Source organism: Neofelis nebulosa, chromosome 4 (genome assembly GCF_028018385.1).
Source record: "Neofelis nebulosa isolate mNeoNeb1 chromosome 4, mNeoNeb1.pri, whole genome shotgun sequence".
NCBI classification, from domain to species: Eukaryota; Metazoa; Chordata; class Mammalia; order Carnivora; family Felidae; genus Neofelis; species Neofelis nebulosa.
The window spans coordinates 39,426,628-39,452,391 of record NC_080785.1 but is presented as its reverse complement, the minus strand read 5'-3'; the positions used below and the strand labels follow the sequence as shown (position 1 = coordinate 39,452,391).

Below are 25,764 nucleotides of genomic sequence, written 5' to 3'. Positions count from 1 at the left end.
AAGGACGGGACAAAGAGGAAGAAGAGGGAAATGTGACAATAGCATCTGAGCACATGGAGTTTCTCTGAGGTCAGTTTCACCCCTGGAGTTCCCAACTTGATGAGTCGATAAACCACCCTCCAAATTTCCGAATCCATCCCTTGAAATGTTAAGCTAATTTGATTTAGATTTCTGCTTCTGGATATACAAGTGAGTTATGATGCCCAAAGCAGTCTGTGCAGTGCAAATGCCATCCCAGCCACTAAGCACAGTAGTTGTAGAGGTTGGGGACTGTTGCAAGAGGGAGTTGAGGAGAGGCGAGGGGGAAGCCTGAAATTAGCTTCCCAGGAGGAGAGAAAAAAAAATCTGGTATCTGCTCTGATACTATTGTCTCTGCTTCATGGCACACTCACTATTCCAAATTCACTTAAAATTTATATGTAATTACAGACAGTCTGTGCCTCACCTTTAATACTCACCTCACTTTAATACTTAACTATATAAACTAAGACTGACCTGTGCTTCTGTCTAGGCAAACATATTCCACACAGCACATTTCTCAAGGGTCAACTGGAGGTCACATAGTGAAATGAAAATGATTTCTTCAACTTGCTCTCACCTTCCTTTTTAACCTAGTCATTTAGTCAATTATTAGAATACAGCCTGTTATTCCTGAAAAACACAATTAACTAGACAAGCTAAACCATGATTTGAAAGGTGTTCTCATTAATAGAAGTGATATTAGAGAGGAAAGACATCAAAAGCTTGAATGAGGAAAAATAAGTACAGATCTTACCTTTACTCTAAGGAGCTTGAAAATTCAGTTAAGAAAAAGTAGCCATCCTTACACTGAGATTTCTTTAATGAAATTCTTAAAGTCCAGAAGAAAACTATTCAAAATTAGATTAAAATGGTTCTATGTTTGGGGCGCCTGGGTGGCGCAGTCGGTTAAGCGTCCGACTTCAGCCAGGTCACGATCTCGCGGTCTGTGAGTTCGAGCCCCGCGTCAGGCTCTGGGCTGATGGCTCGGAGCCTGGAGCCTGTTTCCGATTCTGTGTCTCCCTCTCTCTCTCTGCCCCTCCCCCGTTCATGCTCTGTCTCTCTCTGTCCCCAAAATAAATAAAAAACGTTGAAAAAAAAAATTAAAAAAAAAAAAAAATGGTTCTATGTTTATTGCCTTAATACTCAAGCCCAAAATGGAGTAGAGAATGCCTTGATTGTCCAAATCACTACATCTTTACTCAAGTGTATTGTTGGTGATGAGTCTCTCTTTTTCTTTTCTTTTTATTTAGAAGCACTTACTATGTGCCAGACAGTGTCCTATGGGTCATGTATTCATGTATCCTTTCATTCGACCTAGTAATCAACCCTAAAAGATAGGCACTAATTATTTTCTTTTTACAGAGGACAGCACTAAGGTAAAGAGAGATTATATAACACCTCTCAGGCCAGAGCATAAGAGGTGGAGACAGAACTGTTGGGCCTCAAGCAGTTTGATACCAGGTCTAGGGCTCTTAATCAGTGTGCTCTGTTTCCTTTTGTACATGAGACTGTATGTGTGGGGAAAAAAAAAACAAAAAAAAAATAAGCACATAATAGCAGAATGGAAAAATATGACTCTAAATGACAGCTGGAAAAAATACATTGTTGGGAGTATGGAAAGAAGAAATCCAGAAGATGAGAACGGAAGAAACAAAGATGCTGAGAAGAACACAACAGCAAGCAGCATAATGTGGTGCCCTCGTAAAATCCTGACAGGTGAGTAGTGAACCAAAGAATTGGACAGAAAACCAGGATCTTCTTTTGGAAAGTCTTGCAATAATAGGCTTAATTAATTTATATCTAATTATGTATGAAGTAGAGGTTTCATGATAATTTTTGAGCACAGTGATAGGATTTTCTCCTTCACTTTATGAAAAAAGTATCTGGAATTCTGGATACGGAGAACCAGAGTTAGAAAAGTCACTTAGGGACTAAACTATAATCCAAGTGAGATAACAAGGACTCAACACTGTATCAGCTGACACAGAAAAAGGCAAGACTTAAAGGCCATAAACACATAGGATATAGTGGAGGGAAGGAGAACTGAGAGAGTGTAAGAATGGCAGGGGCAAAAAAAAAATTGAGATGTAACTTATCCCAAGATGGGAACCATGGCTTAAAAAAAAAAAAAAAAAAAGAAAAAGAAAAAAAGGAGGGGGGCGGGCAGCAAAGCTTCTTGGAGGAAAAGAAATCTTGAGTGAGACTTGCTGAATGATTAAGAGCTGGCAGAAGGAATGGAAGAAGGAGGAAGCAGAGATGTGAGGGAGAAGGGGAAAACTGCAGTAATTTGAGAAGGAGGACTAGTATGCGCAAAGACCTAGTGCCAAAAGAACACCCTGTGATGAAATAACCACAAAAAGGGCCTTGGGAAAAGCTGAAGCATGGATCAGGAGTTGAAAGGGAGCTTACAGGCCTCAGCCTTGGGTGTTGATGGATCTGCATTCTGGGGCTCTGCCATTAATATGATTCAGCTGTTCTTCGTGTGCCTTCTCAGAGTAGAAATTTTATTTTGCCTTGGCTTCTTCCTGAACACTTCCGCCCCTCACACTGCATGTTTTCATCTCTGTCTCATAATATCTTCTTCCTCATCTATCCATAGTTTCTGTTTCACGGCCATCTGCTACTTTGTGGCATTCTGTCAGCTTTGTTTCAACTGTTAACTCTTTTCTCTTGATCTGTCTAAACTCCTCCTATGTTTTAGTCAGGCTGTGTCACAGGGCCAGTGACCTAGAGCTTGAGTATCTTTGAAATAGGTGCCCATTCCCAAATCAATCATCTGCGGGATAATTTGATTCAAACCATGGCTGTTTCCTCCATTTCTAGAGTTTTCTCTAAAACCAAAAAGTAATCAAATGGCCAAAATTAAATTATTCTTAATTTGCAATTCTATGGCCACAGAACACCAGGGGCAGTATAAAAAATGACTTGAATCACACAAATAATGAAGAGTTATAAGTCTCCATGTTTTTCCAACATAAAACAGATCAATAGGGGCGCCTGGGTGGCTCAGTCGGTTAACCGTCTGACTTCGGTTCAGGTCATGACCTTGTGGGTTCGTGAGTTCAAGCCCACGTAGGGCTCTGTGCTGACAGCTCAGAGCCTGGAGCCTGCTTCAGATTCTGTGTCTCCCTCTCTCTCTGCCCCTCCCCTGCTCGTGCTCTGTCTCTGTCTCAATAATAAATAAACACTAGAAAGAAAGAAAGAAAGAAAGAAAGAAAGAAAGAAAGAAAGAAAGAAAGAAAGAAAGAAAGAAAGAAAGAAAGAAAGAGAACGAACAGATCAATAGGTTGTGACCCTTAGAACAGAGACATATTTTTTCAAATACATAAGTCAATTAAAAATAGATAGTGATAGTATTTTGAAGAGACTTTTTTTTAATAAAAACTCTTCATCTTTCACCCTTTGGTGTCCACAGTACTTTCCAAAAATATCTTTTCTTGCTTATTTAGAAAATTCTGTAAGAAACACTGAAAACAAAGTTTGTGGTAATAAGTCAGTAAAAATAAAGAAATCAAATCAATAATCCCCTCCTTTACAATCCTTCCCGTGCTTCAATAGCATGTTTATTTTCAACCCAATAAAGTATTTTTTTTTCAAATTTAAGCAAAAGTTTAAAGCTTACCTAAACAAAATATAGGACATTAGGAATTTCCTGGAATATTGCTCAACATTTAAAAAAGAATCTAGTGCAATGCTATTTAGCTTATCAGGATCTCAACACACACCTAAGAAAAAGAGTTTAAAGTACAAGACCCAAGGTGCAGCCGCAGGCCACGTCTGGCTCAGAGACTTGTTTTGCTCAGCCCACAACAGTGTGGGCAAAAATGTTTTTTGATGAACTGCATCTCTCTCTCTCACTCTCTCTCGCTCTCGCTCTCTCTGTGTATGTATGTGTGTATGTATGTATGTATGTGTATTCTCTTTATGTGTGTATGTATGTGTGTATATATATATGTATATATATATATATGTATACACACACACATATATATATATATATTTGAACAGACTTTTATGTATATATATGAAATTATATATATATTAGAAACTTCAATAAGAAATCCAAATTTCAGTCTTCTCCTAAAAAACAAATTAAAACAGAACAAAAAACTAGAAGTTCTTGCAAATGAGGCCTGCAATCCCCCATGTCAATAACCACTTTGAGCTGAGTAAAAAACTATACTTTCTAGTCCTGGCATACAGACACAGATTTGTCGCAGTCTCCACCACTCTTCACTGTTTACCACTGGCCCAAAGTGGCTATGGTTGCCTCCACACAGACATTATAAGTGTATCAGAAAAAAAAAAAAAAAAAAAATGAAGACAAAAATAAAGAAAACAAAAGTACTATTTCCTCAGCATTGTAGGTACTTTCCAGATCACCTACACGAGCCACTCCATTCCCAGGAGAGCCTCCCATGCATACATCTGACCATATCCTCCCTAAGGTAATTAAGTGTCTTGCTCAAGTCAAAAAGCTGCTAAATAAAAGACCCAGACTTGAATCTGAATCCTCAGAGCCCAAATCCAGTGCTTTGCCAGCGTTGGTACAGCTAATACTGCCAGCCAAGTTATTTCTCCCAAACAGGAATTATGAAGATATTCCAGTTTATGAATATAGACATTTTTACATCACAGGATCAAATTTACTCTATACAACAGGCAAAATAAGTAAAGCATCCATTTAGTCTACCTCCTAAAACAATACATATCTCACCTCTCTGAGTTCCCCTCTAATTTCCCTCAACAATAAAAGAAAAATTAGATACAGAAAACATTAAACCACCCACCAATAGGCACCTATGAAAGAAAAGAATGTCAGTCTTGAAGGAAACCTCTCAAGAAAACTTTGGCAAAACATTACTGTTCTCCTTTTTTCAGAAACTTCTCTACTGAAATTCCATTCTCATTCTTTCTAATACAAACCTAACATTGGCTCTTACACAAAATGGTTGAAGTCATCCTTTTGTTCCTTCTACATTCCTCATCTGTAAATGTGCTCATCAACTTGTCAACCAGACTGTTAGAATTTATACTTAATCTTCACATTCCCTCTCAGCTGAAATTTTCTCCTATCCCTTAATAATTTCCTATCTTGATTACTATAATTTCTTTTATATTGTCCTCTTGAAATTCATACTCTTTTATGTCACGTAGGGCCAGAATATGTGGCTAAAATAACATTTCCCCCCAACCATCCCTCTTTTTCACAAATGCGTTTTCACTTTCTCTTATAAAATTCCAATTCCCCTCTAAATTACTCTGGATACCTCGCGGTAATTATCTTTTCAGTCATTAGAGCATGGAGTCACACATCGCCAATTTTTTTCATCTCACATTCCTTTCATGAGGTCCCAAGCAGATATTCTTTGAGGTATTCTCTTTTCACGTGCATTGCTTTAAATGGTGCCTATCAAGGCAGAAGAATGGGAAATCACATGAAGGACTAACCAAATCTCCTTTTCTGTCTTCCCTCAGAAAAGAGGGAGTGGTTCAAAGTGTATTCCACATTTTAGAATTGCTTTGAAATTTAATTTGGGGGATATTCTAATAAATTGGAATTTGCAAGTAAATAGTTTCTCAGATTCAAATATCTTTTGGGCAAAAGATAAGAAGTCCAATTCTACTCTATGAGGCACTAAAAAAGGCAAATATTAGAAAACTATATCATGAAAAGAACATCATGTAAGGCAATAAGACTTTCAACTTCAGAAGGCTTGGCTTTATGATTTTATATCCAGTCAACCACATAAGCATTTTGAAATTTTTCAGTGAGAAAAACAACATCTTTGAGAGGAAGGGGAACAGGAGAAAACACATTTTATTAAATGCATGCAGATGATTTAGTTCATACAGATATTTAAAGTAAAAATCCAAAAGGCACATTTTAATTTTCCCTTTGTGAATTTCCAAAGGGAAAAAAAATGCAGACATACGTTCTTATTACCCACAATGTTCCCCCATTGACCGATTATCTTTTGGTCTCTCTCATTCTCTCTCTGTCTTACACACACAGACACACACAGACACACACACACACACACACACACACACACACACACACAGACATGAGTTACAATGTTCCTGGTTGGGAATGTTTTTCTCTGCTCTATGATCTACAGTGAATCTTTGTCCTAAAGCTAGTCTTCCTTTTGGTATTAGAATGCAGCCAGGAGCCCAGCAGAAGAGAAAGAGAACCAGTTCTGGAAGCTTTCTCTTTGTAAGCATAAAGAAGACCCCTCCAAAAAAACAACAAAAGCAACATTATTCCTAACATCAGTGGGCTTTAGCCATCATCTGACCCTCTTCATGTGAAACTGTTAGAGGTACAAGAGATGGGTATTCACCTGAGACACATCAAACCTGCTGCTGAAGCTGGGACTGGGCTCAGCTCCTTGGGAAGCATTAGGCCTACAGAAGAGCTGAGTCCTTCATCAAGAAAACAGGGTGCTGTAAGGAAAGAAGCAAAGGGAAATGGATGCTGGGTAGACAACTAACCAATGGCCATTGATCAAAATGAAAGTTGTAATGAAATTTTTTACACTTTCCTTTTTCTCTTTGTAAACAACAACAAAGCTAGCTATATTCTGATTAGCAGCAAATTACAGTAATTGCAGGAAAACTTTCACCACAAAATCATAAAGCTGCAAACTACTCATTACAAGTAAAATTCAAATGCAAGGCAGAAAAACTATTAGACAGGAAATAACTATTAACCATCCCTACATACTCTAGAAATCATACATTTTAATATAAAACTAAATTTGATGATTTTGGGGTGTGTAGATCTCTACTATTAACTGAAGACCTTCAATATCTCTTTTGGGGTGGTTGGGAGGGATGTGGTGCTTAGAATGCTCAGAAGCAACAGTATTTCTGATTTTGTTTTCACTTTTCTTTCCAAAATAGTAAGCTAAAGAAAATGCTATCTCCTGGTTGTACTTTCATAACCAGTAGAACTCAAAGGACTCTAAGGGAGACAGAAAATTTCACATAATAACAATAATAAAAAATTTCTCCCTTTAGCCAACCTTTCCCCATGTGAAGCTGATTTAGCCATACCTCTATGGTTTTATAAATAAATATCCAAACATAAACAAATATTCCAAGCTGGGAATGAAGTCTCTGCTCCTGTCCTAGAGTTTTCTTGTACAAGGCATCAACCAGACCTGGTAAACCAAAGTTTTACAAGTCCTACCAATTTCTCTGTACACCCTTTTAAGCTGTTCAATCCCTTATGAATGTCACATTTCTTACGAAAATAAATGTCTTCCTCTTGAAAGAGCTGCAAATCAAGAACACATGTATCTGTGCTATTATATGCTATATTTGCCACATTTAATGAGACCAAGGGATGAGCTTTCAGCATAATTTCAGAAGTTTTATCAGTTTTTTCCACTTCAAAGTCAGAGGAAACATAAACAAAATGTCACCTATCCAGTCTTAAAAGAAACAACAGAAATTGTCCAAGGCTTATATCTTCAGCTAGATCTAAAATATTTTCATTAACCCAACAGGAGTGAAAGTCTCTACTGTTGAAAGATATCCAATTAACCTAGTTTATAAACTGAAAGGTTGGAATTCAGTCAGTTACTAAAATAGTTGTTGTTTCTAATTAATTATTTCAGGGTGACCAGTTGTAGGCCAGAGCTATGTGTGTCAAAGTCACTCACTTAGTTAGCAATGACACCAATGGAAATTACTTTCCTATGAGAAGTTCTGAAATCTAGGCCTCTGGCTAAAGCCAGTTATTGCAAAAGAGTAATAAATCTTGAATTCAGTGGCCTGTCCCTTCTAATACAAAATAATGAATATTAAAAAACAAACCCAAGGATGTGCTTAAAAGTTGATATAACAAATATTTCTGTAACTTAGAATATTCTACACAAGTTAAAAAGTCATCTGTGTTGACCCACTAAAACTAAAGAAGGGGTTAAGGAGGTTATGAAAATAATTAAGGATATATGGGGATTAGGCTAGAGCAGAAAAGACTACATTGCTGACTTACTAAATCAAATGGTGATGTAGGTTCTAATGGTTCATTTTAGCTTTTTAGCTGTTTACTATCCCAAATTATTTTTATATTGAAATTTCTAAGTTATAGTACTTTATCTTCTTTAATTTTTTTTAATGTTTACTCACTTTGGGGAGACAGAGACAGGGTGTGAGTAGAGGGAGGAGCAGAGAGAGAGGGAGACACAGAATCTGAAGCAGGCTCCAGGCTCTGAGCTGTCAGCACAGAGCCTGATGCGGGGCTTGAACTCATGAACTGTGAGATCATGACTTGAACCAAACTTGGATGCTTAGCTGACTGAGCCACCCAGGTGCCCATAAGTTATTGTACTTTAAATACCAGACTATTGAAAGAATTTTAAAAGCCTCTTTATAGAGTCTGGAATACTGACCCAATAACAATAAATCACAACTATTTGTTGTTGTTGTTGTTGTTGTTGTTGTTGTTGGTGGTGGTGGTGGTGGTGGTGGTGGTGGTGGTGTTATTGTTGTTAGAGGCACGGTTTCTCAAATACACTGATTTTCAGACCTTTCCCAGGACCTAGTGAACCAAAATATCTGGAGTTGGAACCTAGAACCCTAAACCTTAAACAAAAGTTCTAAATTTAGTTTGCACTGGTTTGAGCTGTTGTTTTTGCCACAGCATAAGTTTTAAATAAAGAGTTAGTTTAACACAAAAAATTGCCCTCCTGATGACTTGGCGCTAAGTTACATGTCATTCAAATTGAATCTTCATTCTTTTTTTTTTAAGTTTATTTATTTTGAGAGGGAAAAAGAGAAAGAGAGAGAGAAAGAACAAATAGGGAAGGAGTAGAGAGGGAGAGGGAGAGAGAGAATCCCAAGCAGGCTCCATACAGACAGTGTGGAACCTGATGCAGGGTTCAGTCTCACAAGCAGTGAGATCATGACATAAGCCAAGTCAAGAGTCAGATGCTTAACTGAGCCACCCAGCCGCCCTAAGTCTTTATTCTTGCTTCCATATTTTTATTAAGCTCTTATAGATGCCTTACCTTATGAGACACCGAAATCACATCTAATTAAATGTTCGTCTTTTTGCCTTAGCTGCCAATTTTCTGTGATATGAAATAAATGTTCAACTGCAGTAAGTAAACAACACTACATGTTCTATTCTATATAACAGAACTTTAATTGTATGTTTTAACCCTTTTTGTCCTGTTTTTATCATGTTTAATTTTTTAAAAAGCTTCCTCCAATCCTTAATGGATTGTGGAATTTTTTAAAAAGCTTCCTCCAATCCTTAATGGAAGTAAATGAGGTATAAATCTGAAACAGGTAAGTGACCTTAGAGTAGTTTTAGATTGATTCAGGCAATGGGCATATCATTTTAACTTTCTCACAGGCCAATATATGGCTAATAGAGAAAGAATTTTATGAATTCACGCTCACAGTATTTCTTCAGGTTCTACTAAAGAATGGTATCACTTAATGTAGAAAGAACAAAGGAATGATGAAGCTAGAAAATCACATTTTTGCAACTACAATACTAAAAAGTGATTCAGGCAATCATCATCAACAGGCGCTAAATCTAAGGGGGGAAGGTTTGATTATAAACAGGGTATTAATAACATATCAAGGTATTCCCTTACAAATACCTATTAGTTTAGAAAGGAATAAAAGTAAATACAGTAGAGAAACTGAATGACTCTTTAACCAAATAATCAAAATAATGTCAACCATAAGGAACAGTTCTTTGAGAAGAACATGTTCATTTCATGACTAATGTTCATTTCAGCCAAAAATGAATAATCTGAATCTAATCATGAGAAAGCACGGGATACACAAATTAAGAAACACTTAATAAAATAATTTCCTTGATTCTTTAGAAATGTCAATGTCATAAAAGATAAAGAAAGGCTGAAGAATTTTCCAGGTTAAAAAAAAAGTCAAAAGAGACATGACAGCTAAATTTAACACATCAGCCTACTCTGGGGGGAAAAAAATGTCCCCAGTCCTACGAAAGACACAGTGAAGTATCAGAAAGTGAAGAGGCATGATCCATGCAACCTACGTTCAAATGGTTCTGGTTGGGAAAATATAGTTTACACACACATACACATAGACACATAATTGCAGACAAATGTTATAATTTTAACAAAATGCTACATTTTTTAAAAATGTGGGTAAATGCTATACTATTGTTACAAGTTTTCTTTAACTTAAAAATGGCTTCAAGATCAAAAGTAAAAGCACAGTTTTTCAAAGTAAAAAAAAAAAATTGGCAGTGATGACTGCAGTTGAACAAGCATACACCCCAGACATGTACCTATAGTTGTATGCATTAAAGGTATACTTACAGGTATATACCTTCCATGCACACAAAGAAGTAAACATAAGAATGTCTGTTAGGACATTTCTTCCAAGTATCGCTATAAGAAATGATCTAAATTGCCATTAATAGTAGCATGTATACATGAAATATGGCATAGTCAATGAACACTATGCATTGGACACCTAGATCAGAGCTACACATGTTGATATGGGAAAACTCAAAAGCAACACCGAGGGGGAGAAGACTGCTGCAAAATGACACCAAATTTCATAAAGTATTACAACATGAAAAAGTACTATACATCTATCATTTTATGTGCCAAACAGAAAAACAAGCATTACGAACACTGAACAATGAATTCAGACTAATAATTAATTCTGGCAGAGTGACCAGTACAGCCTCAGGAGAGGCACACGAGGAGCTTCAATTGTCTCAAGATATTTTATTTAATAAAAACTGCAAATATAGCAAGATGTTAAAATATGATAACACTGGATGGTGGCTACATGGATGGTTATTCTTACCATTTGCAGTGTTTCAAAAATGCTATCTAACAATTTTGTTTTAATTCTAATTAAGCAAAGTAAACTCTAGGAAGCTCAATTCAACCCTCCTGGCCAAAAAGGAATACCACAAAGAAATATAATAAACTAATGTTTAATTAATTTTTACAATATGCAAACACTCCTTGCTATTGTAAATTCCTCGAAACCTTTTTTAATTCTCACCATGTACTTCAGCCTTTTGTATTATTAATCCCAGCATATGATTATAGATTAGTCAGTCAACTTTACTTTGTAACATGCTTAATTACCCAGCATATCCCCATTCTCTGTATTGTTTTGCCTCATATTGACCGTAGGGTTTATTTAAATTGTTTCCTGCAGTTCTCCTTGCAGCTGAAAATTTTGTACCTGGGCTGGCTGATATTTATTAAGGTTAAAAAGGTATTAACCTCCATGTTTATAGCAGAATTGTGAGCAGTATCGGGCCTTCACTGAGCCCACAGCTCCTATGGGTTGCTGCTATTCCTTCAGTTGTATGGTATTTTTATCTAAGTCAGCAGCCTATGCAGGCATCATGTGATAGGAAATAAGAGAAATGTGCTGCCTAGACTAGGGAAAACAGTATGAAATGCCTTTTTAAATTGTTACAAGAAAAGCAATAGTGCTCTACAGTGGAGGACACTAGAGATAGAAAACAGAGCATCTCAGTTCCGATCTATCACTCACTCCTTGTGGCCTTAGGCAACCCACATCCCCTCTCACAACCTGGGATTACTCATGTGGAGAAAATGACAATGTCCTGCCAACCTCACAGGAATGGTGTGAGCTGGGGAGAGATGATGCATGTGGAAGTGCTTCGTGAATGATAAACCATTCAAAAACCACAAAGGGTGATTGCCATTATTCTGATCCTCTAGGAACTAAAAAATGTGCTGGCAAAATAAATACGATAAAATTCTCAGAAACAAAGAGATAAGAGTAGTTAAGTTGGTAACCTTAACAAGTTGTGGCTTGTACATGAGTAAGTATATCTGTCAAAGGAAAATTTCCCCGAGAATATAAACAACTGTTAATGATATTTTAGGAAGGAGCTCTGCTCAAAGTAGGATTATTCAAGGAAGTTGAAGAAAGGTGTCTGAAGTATTTTATTCCAAAATTGCTCTGGGACTAAATTGGATCGTAATTGAAATTTGTGTGCAAAAATTACAGTAGACACTAGCTGAAGGAGATTACATGATGAAGAATGCCAAGAGCTGTTGCTTTCCTTAAACAGTGGTTCTTCAAGTGAGCTCACGGACTTCTAGGGTCCCTGAGAACCTTACAGGAACCTGTGAGGGCAAAATTATTTTCATAATAACACAAAGATGTTAATTGCCCTTTTTTCTGTACAGATATTTGCACAGATGGTATGAAAGCACTGATGGGAGAATTGCTATTACTTTAGAATAAATCAGGGCCACAGCACCAAACTGTATTAGTCATCATTGTACTCTTCACTGCCATGCACATGCATTAAAACAAAACAAAAAACAGCCAGTTTAACTCAAGAATGTCATTGATGGTGCGCCTGGGTGGCTCAGTCAGTTGAGCATCTGGCTTCGGCTCAGGTCATGATCTCATAGTTTGTGGGTTCGAGCCCCGTATCGGGCTCTGTGCTGACAGCTTAGAGCCTGGAGCCTGCTTCCGATTCTGTGTCTCCCTCTCTCTCTGCTCCTCCCCCACTCATGCTCTCTCTCTCTCTCTCTCTCTCTCCTTCAAAAATAAATAAAAACATTAAAAAAAATTTTTAAACGAATGTCATTGATGAAGGAGTATAAAAAAATCTTTATTCTGTTTTATTTCAACTCTTGAGTTCAATTCATTGTTATATTCTTTGTGGTGGAATAGCAAATACACAGAGAGCACTTGCCCCATACTAAACTACAAGGGTTGTTTGTTTAAGAAGCAGCACCTGTGTGGTTGTTTTAGTTGCAGGCTGAACTAGCCACATTTTTCATGTAACAGAATTTTTACTTCAAGGGACAATTGACAGACAAACTGCAATTATTCAAACTTGGGTTTTTGGCAGACATTTTTGCTAAAATGAAGTGGATCTGCATTCACTGACAATATTCATTCCCAATGATCACATTAAAGCTTTCAAGCAAAAATTAGAGGTTCTAAAAATTTAAAGACCTAAACGTAAGACAGGAAGCCATCAAAATCCTCGAGGAGAAAGCAGGCAAAAACCTCTTTGATCTTAGCCACAGAAACTTCTTACTCAACACGTCTCCAGAGGCAAGGAAACAAAAGCAAAAAAGAACTACTGGGACCTCATCAAAATAAAAAGCTTCTGCACAGAGAAGGAAACAATCAGCAAAACTAAAAGGCAACCAACAGAATAGGAGAAGATACTTGCAAATGGCATATCAAATAAAGGGTTAGTATCCAAAATCTATAAAGAACTTGTCAAACTCAACACCCAAAAAACAAATAATCCAGTGAAGAAATGGCCAAAGACATGAATAGACATTTCTCCAAAGAAGACATACAGATGGCCAACCGACACACGAAAAAATGCTCAACACCACTCATCATCAGGGAAATACAAATCAAAACCACAAGAGATACCACCTTACACCTGTCAGAATGGCTAACATGAACAACTCAGGCAACAACAGATGTTAGCGAGGATGTAGAAAAAGAGGATCTTTTCTGCATTGTTGGTGGGAATGCAAGCTGGTGTAGCCACTCTGAAAACAGTATGGAGGTTCCTCAAAAAACTAGAAATAGAACTACCCTACAACTCAGCAATTGCACTACTAGGCATTTACCCACAGGATACAGGTATGCTGTTTCAAAGAGACACATGCACCCCCATGTTTATAGCAGCACTATCAACAATAGCCAAAGTATGGAAAGAGCCCAAATGCCCCTCGATGGGTGAATGGATAAAGAAGACACACACACACACACACACACACACACACACACACACACACACAATGGAGTATTACCTGGCAATCAAAAAGAATGAAATCTTGCCATTTGCAACTACTTGGATGGAACTGGAGGGTATTATGCTAAGCAAAATTAGTCAGTCATAGAAAGACAAATATCATATGACTTCACTCATCTTCACTCATATGAGGACTTTAAGAGAAAAAACAGATGAACATAAGGGAAGGGAAACAAAAATAATATAAAAACAGGGAGGGTGACAAAACAAAAGAGACTCAGAAATATGGAGAACAAACTGAGGGTTGCTGGAGGGGTTGTGGGAGGCGGGATGGGCTAAGTGGGTAAGGGGCATTAAGGAATCTACTCCTGAAATCATTGCTTCACTAGATACTAATTTGGATGTAAATTTAAAAAAAATAAAATTAAAAAAAAGCTGGTTATTGTTAGAAAAAAATTAAAAATAAATAAATAAATAAACTTCAGAAAGAAAGAAAAAACAAATCACTTACCGATAATTTGTATTTACATGCCATCATTTTTCTGAGAAGCTAAAAAGATTTAATTTCTTTCTACTTCACTTTTTTGTATATTTAAAGAAAAAGAATTATAATGTCAACCATTGTCCCACAATGTTATAATAAAATCTGTTCAAATATTTTGAAAAAAAGAAAGAAAGAAAGAAAGCTTGAAAAATTTATAATGGCCGATGTGAGCAAAACAGGTTCCCATTATAATTTTCTCTAATGAGATCAGTGGTGATATCAACAAATGGGATTTATATATGCTGTATAATGAAATGCATCAACATTTGGAGAATCTACAGAACTCAGTAAATCGATATTTTTCAAATGACCAATGCACGATGTCACAATATTACACATGGGTAATATATTCATCCAAAGTGCAAGATAGATCAATGGATTTTAAAGCAACAAAATTTAAAAAGTAAATCAACTTTACTTGTGGAAGTTCAGATTCCACACTGTAACTAATCTTTAAGAAAACACCATTTGACAGGGTGCCTGGGTGGCTCAGTTGGTTGAGCGTCCAACTTCGGCTCAGGTCATGATCTCGTGGTTCACGAATTTGAGCCCCACATTGGGCATCTGACAGTTCAGAGCCTGGAGCCTGCTTCTGATTCTGTGTCTCCCTCTCTCTCTTCCCCTCCCCTGCTTATGCTCAGTCTCTCTCTCTCTCTCTCTCTCTCTCTCTCTCAAAAATAAATAAAAACATTAAAAAAAGTTTTTAAAGAAAACAGCATTTGATGATTTTTAGTGTAATACCAAAAAGAATGTCCATAACTACCAATAGCACTACTAAAATATTCCTCCCTTCTCTAATTAGTGAAGTTGGCTGTAACCATAAATAAATAAATAAATAAATAAATAAATAAATAAATAAATAAAACAAAAAAACACAAATTTAAAAACAATTTAGGAATGGAATGGAGAGTAGTGGAGTAAGTGGTGGGCTGGAAATGAAAGGAAATTGCCCAATTCTATCACACAATTCTTCAACCAGATCTGTGCATGTTACAATACATATTGCCTTACACACTTCAGTGTGATTTTGCTTCCAAAAAACTGCACCTACAAGGGTTCTTCCCTCACCTCCTTTTTCCTCCAATCCTGTGGCCCTTAGTTAATGGTTGACAAGTATATATGTATGATATCCAGCTCATTTAACATGGGTTGCAACAGAGACATAATTCATACTAAAGGGCTCTCATGAAAGTTTAAACTAGAGCTACCCTTGGCGAGATTTTGCCTAAGATCACACACCTCTTCTTCCCTTTCCTTGACCTGTCCTTCTTGTCTGTCACCCTTAACTGATTTCTCATTTTCTTAATAAATTATTTTTAAATAAATCCTTATGTTAGTATCTGTTTCTAAGGAATCCAACATCAGATAGGCAGTAAAGAGTCATTCAATGGTTTGATTAATGCTCTCTTTGAATTTCTGGTAAGCAGTGATCCATTTGATTCTCACAAAATGGGAAGGTTCATGTACAATGTCATTTTATATCAACCTAATTACAGGCAAATGTGAAGTGAATGAAATCAAAGAAGAAATGTCAACTCTGCTAAAAAAAACAAACAAACAAATTTTGGTTATGATGTTTGGTTCACTTTTCGAAAAGGACATTATCAACTATAAAATTTTTGAGTCTACAATGTTGTAATATTCTAAAAACTGGCTGTAAAGAAATGGAAATAATGTAGCAACACTGCAATGGGATAGAAGAGACAGAACTACACAGAAACACATGAGCAAGTTTATAGGTCAAATTACTCATGCGTGGAAAAGACTGGGAATGCCATTAGAAAGGAAAGATGACTGGGGGATTGAGATCTTTGATGAAACGGGGGGGAATGCGATAAAGAAAGAGGCAATGGATGAAGGGAGAATGAACACAGAAAGTGGTGAGGTGGGAAAAAGGGAGGATGGGAGGAGAAGAGATCAAGTAAACAGGCAACATTTGCCAGTTCCTTACATCTTTCTCTGGCATCTGCAGCACAGAAAGCAGCACTTGCTACATGCTGCCACCTGGCTGTACCTTGCAAACAGCCACACTGCCATTTCCTACGCACCAGCACTCTATTTGGACCCATATGCATTTCCCAGACTATTCTACCTTATTCCATCACCGTTGCTTCTTCAATCCCTGCCCTTTTTTTTCATATTTCAGTTGTTTTCCAATTCATTACTTGAAGAGACCACAAACTTCTGCCTCCAGTCAACACTCATTCCCAGAAATCAATAAGCAAAGGAAGAAGCAGGATACGTTACTGAACTTCTACCTGTTTTCTTTTAGGCTTCTACTGTAAGAGTCAGTTATTTTTATAGCACTCAAGAGGGAACACTAGTCATAGAAACCTGTTCTGTACAAAACCATATCTCCCTAAAACTTCTTTTGCCAGTCTCACAGGACAACAGTAAAAAGGAATCCCAAGGCATATATGTGTCTACAAAAAGTCGGTGCCTATAAAGACAAAAACTGAGTAAAAACACTCAATAAAGCTGCTCTCATAATTCCACAGAAGCTAGGAATAAGCCACTTCCAGAACTGCAAGCATACAACAGACATCTGATGCCCAGTGTATATAATTGTCAATATACATCTTTTCCCATTCAAAATGCTATCATAAAGCATTCTTATAAACAAGCATCTAGAAGAAAGAAAGATCTCATACAGTTGTTCATTTTAATGTTAATCCAGATTAGTACTTCTAACATTCCAAGGGAATCAATACTTTGGGATATTTGAAAAAAAATTCTATTATTAATCTGTTTTCTCATTAGTTGTATCTGTTAGAGTCTAACATGACAAGTTTTGGTTTCAACAGCATTTGCAACAGAATGTTCAATAGCTCTCACCAGTTTGTGTTGAAGGTACAAGAAGACCAGCAAACAAGTTGAAGTTCACACTTGTACACATCCCAAGAAACTGACCATACATTGGGCAATGTTGGTGAATTTTTTATGAGCTTTCCTAAATTGAGCAAGGGCAATATTTCTGTCTCTGAAAAAATGTACAAAATGCAAAAATTCTATAGTTATTTACACAAGGAATATCATAATCAAATACCGCCCCTGATCTTACAGATACGCATTAAAGAAATTTTTTTTAATGTTTATTTATTATTGAGAGACAGAGAGAGACAGAGCATGAGCATGGGAGGGGCAGAGAGAGAGGGAGACACAAAATCCGAAGCAGGCTCCAGGCTCTGAGCTGTCAGCACAGAGCCCGACTTGGGGCTCGAACCCACAAACCATGAGATCATGACCTGAGCCAAAGTCGGAAGCTCTACCGACTGAGCCACGCAGGCACAGATACCCATCTTTAAGAAGAGATTTAACCAAAGACCTCAGCCATTTAAGGTAAAAGGCATTTTATTACATTGTAAGAATATTAATGGATATATGTAAAAACAAAGGTAAAACAATTTATACCTTTCAAAATGACCAAACTACATCAGTAAGCTGGTAAAATACAAGAAAGAAAGAAATCAACAAGCACTAGCAATGCTCCTCTCTCTTTTAACCACCTACTATTAACATCATACTAAGCCCGATGTCATGTATCCAAAAAACTAACAATTTATCAACACGCTAGCAGTTTACAAACTTTGAGGTCTTATACTTAGTCACCTTTATTACAAAGTAATTTCTCTCCACGATGACAGATATACTCCAATGGCAACACTAATTAATTCTCAATAATTACATTTTGTAATTATTTTTTTAAATGGTTGCTTTAAATAATTAATTTCTGTTTGAAAAAAGTACTAAGATTACTAAAAGCACCTACACTATGGCTTAGGATGGTGATACATATCTACCAGTTATGATTTTATCATCTCCTGACATGAAAATTACAATCAAGTGATCAAGGAAACTGCTTTTTCATAGGGTCAAAATCACTCTTGGTTTCTGCTAGGAAGGGTACTGATCCATTCATTACAGTTGTTCCAAATGTTCACATGCACCTTACCCCATACTTCTTGCCCACCATCTTCTTCCACCTTTCTAGGTTAACATGTCATTTAAGCATTTTAAAAAAAATTTTAATGTTTATTTTTTATTGAGAGACAGAGAGAGACACAGCATGAGCAGGGATGGGGCCGAGAGACAGGGAGACACAGAATGTGAAGCAGGCTCCAGGATCCGGGCTGTCAGCACAGAGCCTGACATGGGGCTCAAACTCACAAACTGTGAGGTCATGACCTGAGCTGAAGTCGGATGCTCAACTGACTGAGCCATGCAGGTGCTCCAGCATTTAATTTATCATTGAGTAAAAGGCGAAAAATTTATACGATCTGAAGAGAAAACAGAGTATTTACCATTGAGAGTGAACTCAATCATGAATAAAATTGGATTTAGTGAAGAATTTGTAGGGTATCTGACTGAAAGACAAAAGGAATCATTGTGTATATTAAACACTCCATACCATTAGCGTATGGTAGGTTTTTCCATTTCAAAGGCAAACGTTTGATAAGGTTCAATTAGAAGCATTTTTTTTTAAATCACTATGTCTAAATATGTGGGAAATGTCACATTTCAGAAATGCTCAGAAAAAGCCCAAGTGTAAAGAACTGAAAATTATGTAAGCTTTGGTAAAAATCTCTGTTACATTTTCTCAGCTCTTAGATATACTTCCAAAAAGGACTCTGGACAGTGTGGGATAGGCTAGCATATGGTTTATTTTGAGCTTTCTGGAACAACAGGGCTTTGCAAGTTTCCATAAATTTCTAACCACAACCACAGAACATCTCTTTGGACTTCACCATATAGAAAAGAAACAATAATGAGTTGTGGGATGACACAGTGTTCATTTGCTATGATGGCAAGAAAAGAGAAATGTATACCTAAGGTCTTTGTTTTCATCACAAAAATGGGTTATCTAGTACTCAGTTATCTTCATTGCTTGATCTTTCTACAACCAATTTAGTAAACGTGAAGGACAGCCTCGTGTGTTGTAAATAATTCATTTCTTCAAGTACCTCCTGAGGTCTGGTATCAGCTCAAACTTAGCAAGGTTCTTTATACTCTAAATCACACAGGAATATGAGAAATAAAGAGATTTAAAAGGGAAAAAACAGAGAAGGAAGATCAACAAGGTAGAATACTTATTTTGATGACAGTGTATCTACAGATTCAGAAAAAATACATAATTTTAAAAACTTTACACCATTAAACTTCACAGTTTATCTTAAAAGAAACTAAATGTGGGACAACAATGGTCATTGTGTTTTATAGGAGATTTGAGGCTGAGGTAGCATTACAGGTACATATTCATACACTCACTTTTTTTTTCCACCAAATATTCCTCACCCACCACTCTGGTGTCGGCGTCTGTGCCCATCCCCTAAAAAATATTATAATGCTACAGCAACTCCTAGTTTAGTGAGTGGGTATGAGAGAAAACACCAGTAATCAAACACTTACACTACCAGGTGTGCAATTACAAAATGAAACACCATCTAAAGAAAGGAAACACAGAACTAGTAAGATTTATAACACAGAAAACTGTCTTAGACTTGGGGTTACTGGAGGAAGAAGGGTAAAGAAAGCCTTCCATTAAAAAAGAAATGCTTGAGGTGAGAAATAAATAAGGAGTGAAGGTTAAGAGGGATGAGGTGAGATCTGAAAAAAAAAAAAAAAGAAATACACAGAACTGCTATGAAGGGAGGAGGTTGGTAGAAGGAAAAAAAGCAAGAGATCATCAAGACACAAAAATAAGTAGTCAATGAAGCTGGAATGTAGACAGTGAAGTGAGCAGACGAATCTGAAGAAGGCTTTCCCTCGGGCTATATAGCAGACCAAGATTCTTGGGGAGACCTTCAATGCTCTACAAGCAGATCCAGTCATAGCAAAGTTTCAGGTGCAGTGTTGGCAAGTTACTCTGTTTGAGTAAGTGAAACCAGTCTCTCTCTCTCTCTCTGTCTCTGTCTCTGTCTCTCTGTCTCTCTCTGATAATACTATTTTTCTATTTTTTTTAGAGCAAAGATTTGTAAAAACACAACCTTCAGGATAATGGCTCTGTCTCATCAAGCAGATGGAAGAGTAAGACAGTGAGGAACCACATAAATATGGAGATGCAGTGATTCCTAAGATGGGGCGTAGATTCATGGCCGTTCAGTTTTTTACTGTTCTTTACAGCTTACAGGTTTCTTTGCATGTATTATTTTATTTCAAACATTACATGAAAATGCAGAGAGAGGGGCATGGTATGACCCTGGAGAGGTAGGCAGGGAACAGACTTTGTAAGGGCATTTAGATCACACTAATAGTTTTGGTCTTCACCTTAAGATCGATGAAGACAAGGAAGGCTTCTCATGTGATGATAAATTTAAATTTTCAGAAGATCTCTTTGAATGCAGTGAGGCAAAAGGTTATGTGAGACTGAGTGGATGGGATGAGGAGAGACAGGGAAATCGATGACAGCAGTAGTCCTGGATAAAGATGCTGTCACTAGACATGGATAGTCGTGGATGAAAATCAGATGAAAGAACTTTGTGGTAGAAGAAATATGAGAATGGGGTAGCAAGAGGTTTCTAGGATAAATTTGAGACATGGTGCTTCCTCCATTGGATGTGTTGTGATATCTTTCACTGGGACAGAAAACAATGGAAGAGAATCTGGTTCATTCTGGAGCATGTTGGATTTGAGGTGGCTGTGACATGTCCGAGTGAAAAGGTCAGGTAGATAATCAGAGGTATAACTGGAGCTCAGAAGAGAAACCTGGCATAGCAGTCAGAGTATAGCAGGATAGCAGAAGTACCATTTTTAAAGAGAATATCTCTAACCTAAAATGGTGCCCGAGATATGTAAACTGAGAAAAAGCTATGAAATGTTTACTTTGGACCTAAGCTCAACTCCTAATATATTTTCGTGGATTGTTTATTCCTTTGGTTTAAAACAATGAAATAATTAATTAAGGTGCAAACATTAACATGACCCAGAAACATATCCTTTAAAGAAAAAATTTAATGTTTATTTATTTTTGAGAGAGAGAGAAAGAGACAGAGCATGAGCGGGGGAGGGGCAGAAAGAGAAAGGAAGACACAGAATCCAAAGCGGGCTCCAGGCTCTGAGCTGTCAGCAAAGAGTCTGATGTGGAGCTCGAACTCATGAACTGTGAGATCATGACCTGAGCCAAAGTCGGATGCCCAATGTATCTGGTCTTTTATACTGTCAGTAATATTTAACTTCTTTCATTATCATCAGTGTTACTTTTGAGACAAATGGAGAAAACTTGAGAAACCACTAAAACATTCAAGCAACAAAGAATTTCAAGTTGTCTTGAGGAACAAAACATTCTCAAGAAAACACTTAGGACCAAGCTGCTGAGTTTCAGAGGAATTAGCTTCGCAAAGGAATGCATCCAGAATCTGCTACAATAATAATAAATATAATAATAAAGTAACAGCTTTGGAAAATGAAATACAAAAGGAATCACTTGTCACAAATGACAAATATGCTCACTTCTAGTAGTTCATTTAAGCTAAAATATTCAGTTCACATCATTAGTTCAAGGATCACACCATCCCCACTGCTCCCAAAGCAACCAGACTTGTGTACACACACATCAACCCATACATGTGTGTTTTGTTTCACTTTGGCAAATTAAGACTATGATCTTGAAAACGACTATGGGTTTTCATTTGCAAGACAACTCAACAAATGAAAAGTGGAAAGTGACTCCATCCTGTTTTTTAAGAGTATATAGCATATACATACAAATTTTAATAGAAACTACTGTTAGTTTTAATAGTGTCTCTCAAAACACTTTAATAAATAATAGAAGTAAGATTTCTTTAAAGAACAATAGCTAAAGAAGTGAATGGTGTGTGTGTGTGTACGCACATATGAAAGAAGAAAACATTCGTAACACTGAGACCAAGAATTGTTCAGACGTGCTATCAGCACTGTCCTCCTCTGCAAGTATTTAAAAACTGACCACAAGTGTAACACTAATGTCTCCATCTTCCAAACAGTTAAAGTAAAACATTCCGAAATTTATGCCATCATATATTTGCGGCTACTAAAATCAGTGTATTAATGTTTGGGCAACGCACTTCGTATGTGGAAATGGAAATCGCCAAATTGCAAACGCCATCCAGCACAACTTTAGGCTTCACTCTTAAGGGCTACACATGTCTTCTTTGATTCTTCAGAAAAGTCTAGCTCTTTCCCTCCTCAATTTACTTACACAGGCGTACTCCCAAGTCTCGACCAAGCCACACAACTCCTCTCCCATTAGACATCCAGCTGAAGGTGTTTACCCAGTGAGGTCTGCCCTTCGTATTCATTCTAACATGAATTGCTGCCTCCTTCCTAATACACTGTTCTTTTCCTTACACCAGCTGTCAACTTACTTATTGTTTAGATGTTTGTTTGTTTAATCTGTCTTCCCCAACAGAGAAGGCAGTGCAAACCCCATGAGAAAAAATATTCATGTCTAGTTTATCTATGAAGACCAACACATATGTTAGAGGCTTGGTAAATATTTATTAACTGAAAATGAATGATGACTGAGTAAATCAGTAAGATAAAGACAGAAAACTATGAATGAATATGTATTAGAATGTTCATTAAAAAGTTCTATAAGTGAAGACACTTTGAAAGTAACTGAAAAACTCCTCTGAGAAATTCTCAAGGAATATCATATGATCCCACTGTCAAGTATAATATTTTTTTTTCCTATGAGGAATACTGCTCAATTTCAGAGTGCTATCCAGGAAGACAATTTGAATCCTAAGACCATTCAAAATGGAAATTGGGAAAAGGAAGAAAAAAAAAACTCACAGATAAAAACTCCTACTAAACAAAATCACTTTCACAAACACAGAGATTCAATATCATACATGATACAAAAGAAACGTCCAACAAATGTGGAATGAATAAAAGTCTACTACTTCTACAACTATTTTTGTCACATTTTAAGTATAGAGAGGTAACGTGAATTTACATGTGACACTTCAACATTATTAATTATCCTTCCTATGAACTTTAGAGAAAGATGAGCATACAGAATTGCTGCCAGTATATTTATATCTATAATCCTAGGAACAGTTTAAATTAAGGGAGTATCGTCATTTAAAGGTTCACAAACATCAATAGTAGCTAACAAATCCCACAGAAGTGCATATATTTTCATAAATAATTCACCATATTAACTCATGGTGGGGAGGGGTATGGAGGGACTTTATTTTTTGAAAGAAAAAAAATCACTTAGTTTTATGTGAACTCCAGAGCCATCATCTGGAGAGAACTTAGCTGGGTGTGAAAGCAACAAAACAGAGATGGACTTTGGAAAGGCAGGTCTTATCTCTGCTAAATCTGTCTCTGATAAGTTCAATTTCCCAAACATGTACATTTCTTTCTTCCTTCTTCCTTCCGTGATTTGTTGACTTTTATATATATACATACACACACTGTCCTGGCCCCATCCCAAGTGAGTTCCTGCCCCTGGGCCTTTGCACTGCCCTCTCCACAGCTTTCCCCTCTGCTCCTGCTCTTCAGACCTCAAGCCGAGTGAGGCCTCAGGGAGGCCTCTGCTCAGCATCCTGTCTGTAATAGCTTTGTGCATGCATATGGACCACTGCATGTTCATGGCCCCACTGCCATCCAGTAACCCATGGACTGTCCCTGCCACCCTTCCCAAGGACCGAGGGAAGCTTGTCACTGACCTGGTCTTTGTCTGGTCCCCAGGGCCCAGAACTTGCCTGGTACAGAAGAGGGGCTCATGCATGTTTGTGATAGACAGTCTCAAGGGCCCTGAGCAGCCTGGTTCCAGGAGAGTTTGGCACATCATAGGCCATCCCTGCCCCAACTGAGCCCCAGCACAGGGACACCATGGAGCAGCAATGGAAGGGCTGAGGCCTCATACTGATTGAAAGAGATGTCAATGTGTTTTGTTTTTGTTTTTTTTTTTTGAAGTAAAATGATAAAACTCATTTAAAAAATAATGTATATTTACTTTATACATAGCAAATATTCAATATATGTTCATATTACAAAACACAGGAAGACTGGAAAAGTGTAAAAACATTTTACACTTGTAGACACAGATAGAACAGGAGAGACATAAATTCCAGGGTCCGTCTAAGAATTCCAACAGCTGCCTCTCTTTTAAGCCCTCACCCCAAATGATCTAGAAGAAGGGTTCTGAAGTAATAAGACTTCTTCAAAGGTAAAATATCCATGTGCAAAAATAGTTTTGACATAAGGTGAACTGAGCGCTGACTCAATATAGACACATTACATAGAGAAATTATTCTACTTTGGCGGAGAGGGTGGTAATTTGTGTTATTGTACAGTGAATGGAAAAGTCAATGTTTTGCAATCAGAAAGATCTAGTTTGAGTACATATTCACTTATTAGCTGAGTAATTTTGATTACATTCCTTAAATTCTCTGAACCTTAATATTCCCATCTGTAACAATAAACATAGTAACAACTACCTTCCAGAATTGTTCTTAAAAGTAAATGGGAATAAGGGCACCTGGGTGGCTCAGTCAGTTAAGTGTCTGACTTTGGCTCAGGTCATGATCTCACCATTCATGAGTTCGAGCCCCACGTCGGGCCCTGTGCTGACAGCTCAGAGCCTGCAGCCTGCTTCGGATTCTGTGTCTCCCATCTCTCTCTGTCCCTCTCCCACTTGCTCTCTCTCTCTCTCTTTCTCTCTCTCTCAAAAATAAATAAACCTTAAAAAATAAAATAAAAAAACTCAGTGGGAATGCATGTAGCACACTCTCAAAGTTGCAATAATTGTAGCTTTTGTGACTGGAGTGGAGGAGGAGCAGAGAAGATCAGTGTCCCCCATCCAGCTGAAGAACATGAATTAGACTTGTGGTCACTGTGCCCAAAAAGGAGCATTCCACTTCAGAACATCTTTCTCAAATGCAAATTGGATTCATTCCAGGTCCCTATCAATTGGAATTTCAACAACTGGTTCAAATCCACACTAAATTCAACATTATCCTATAGCCAATTTGCTACCCAAGCTACCGGTGTGAGTAAATACTACCTAGTTTCCCTGAAATCACCTCCCTCATTTATTTCCCTTACACAAATGGACTTTATTAGGTATAGCATTCAGTATGATCAGACCTCAAAGCCAGCATTCAACCTCCTAGGCGTTAATTGCAAAGAGACCTATTTTGTGCCAGTTAAACATTGTACCACTTTTCACTGTGAATTTCCCCACACTTTTAATACAATTTAAATATAATGTTCTCATACTTAATGACAAAACAATGACAAATTGTACAAGAGTTATAAACACCTCCTTGGTTGAATCCACCAAACGTATGAAAATGTGGGAAACAAAAATAACGTTCTCTCTTAAAGAAGGATTCTTAAATTAGGTCTGGTTGATTATGACTGAAAACAGACAAATTCATGATGCAGCATGTCAACCTGATAAAACTTTTTGTAATCTCTTTATCTCTGATGATCATCTATGTAATCCAGAAAACTTAATCTC

The 25,764-nt window shown here is 37.2% G+C and overlaps 1 protein-coding gene across 10 annotated transcripts in view; it reads right to left on the bottom strand.

Annotated features, from left to right (window-relative positions):
- Window positions 1-25,764, bottom strand: part of IMMP2L (inner mitochondrial membrane peptidase subunit 2) — an 896,430-nt gene that overhangs the window by 559,911 nt on the left and 310,755 nt on the right. The window contains exon 7 of one of the 10 annotated variants that reach the window (XM_058724580.1): window positions 6,042-6,471. The exons of 8 other annotated variants lie outside the window; for them this stretch is intronic. In XM_058724580.1, coding sequence (XP_058580563.1) covers window positions 6,456-6,471 — 16 coding nt within the window. In that variant the 3' untranslated portion in view covers window positions 6,042-6,455. Of the gene's footprint in view, window positions 1-6,041; window positions 6,472-25,764 lie in introns of those variants that run through there. One more of the 10 variants, XM_058724582.1, reaches the window with a different exon arrangement.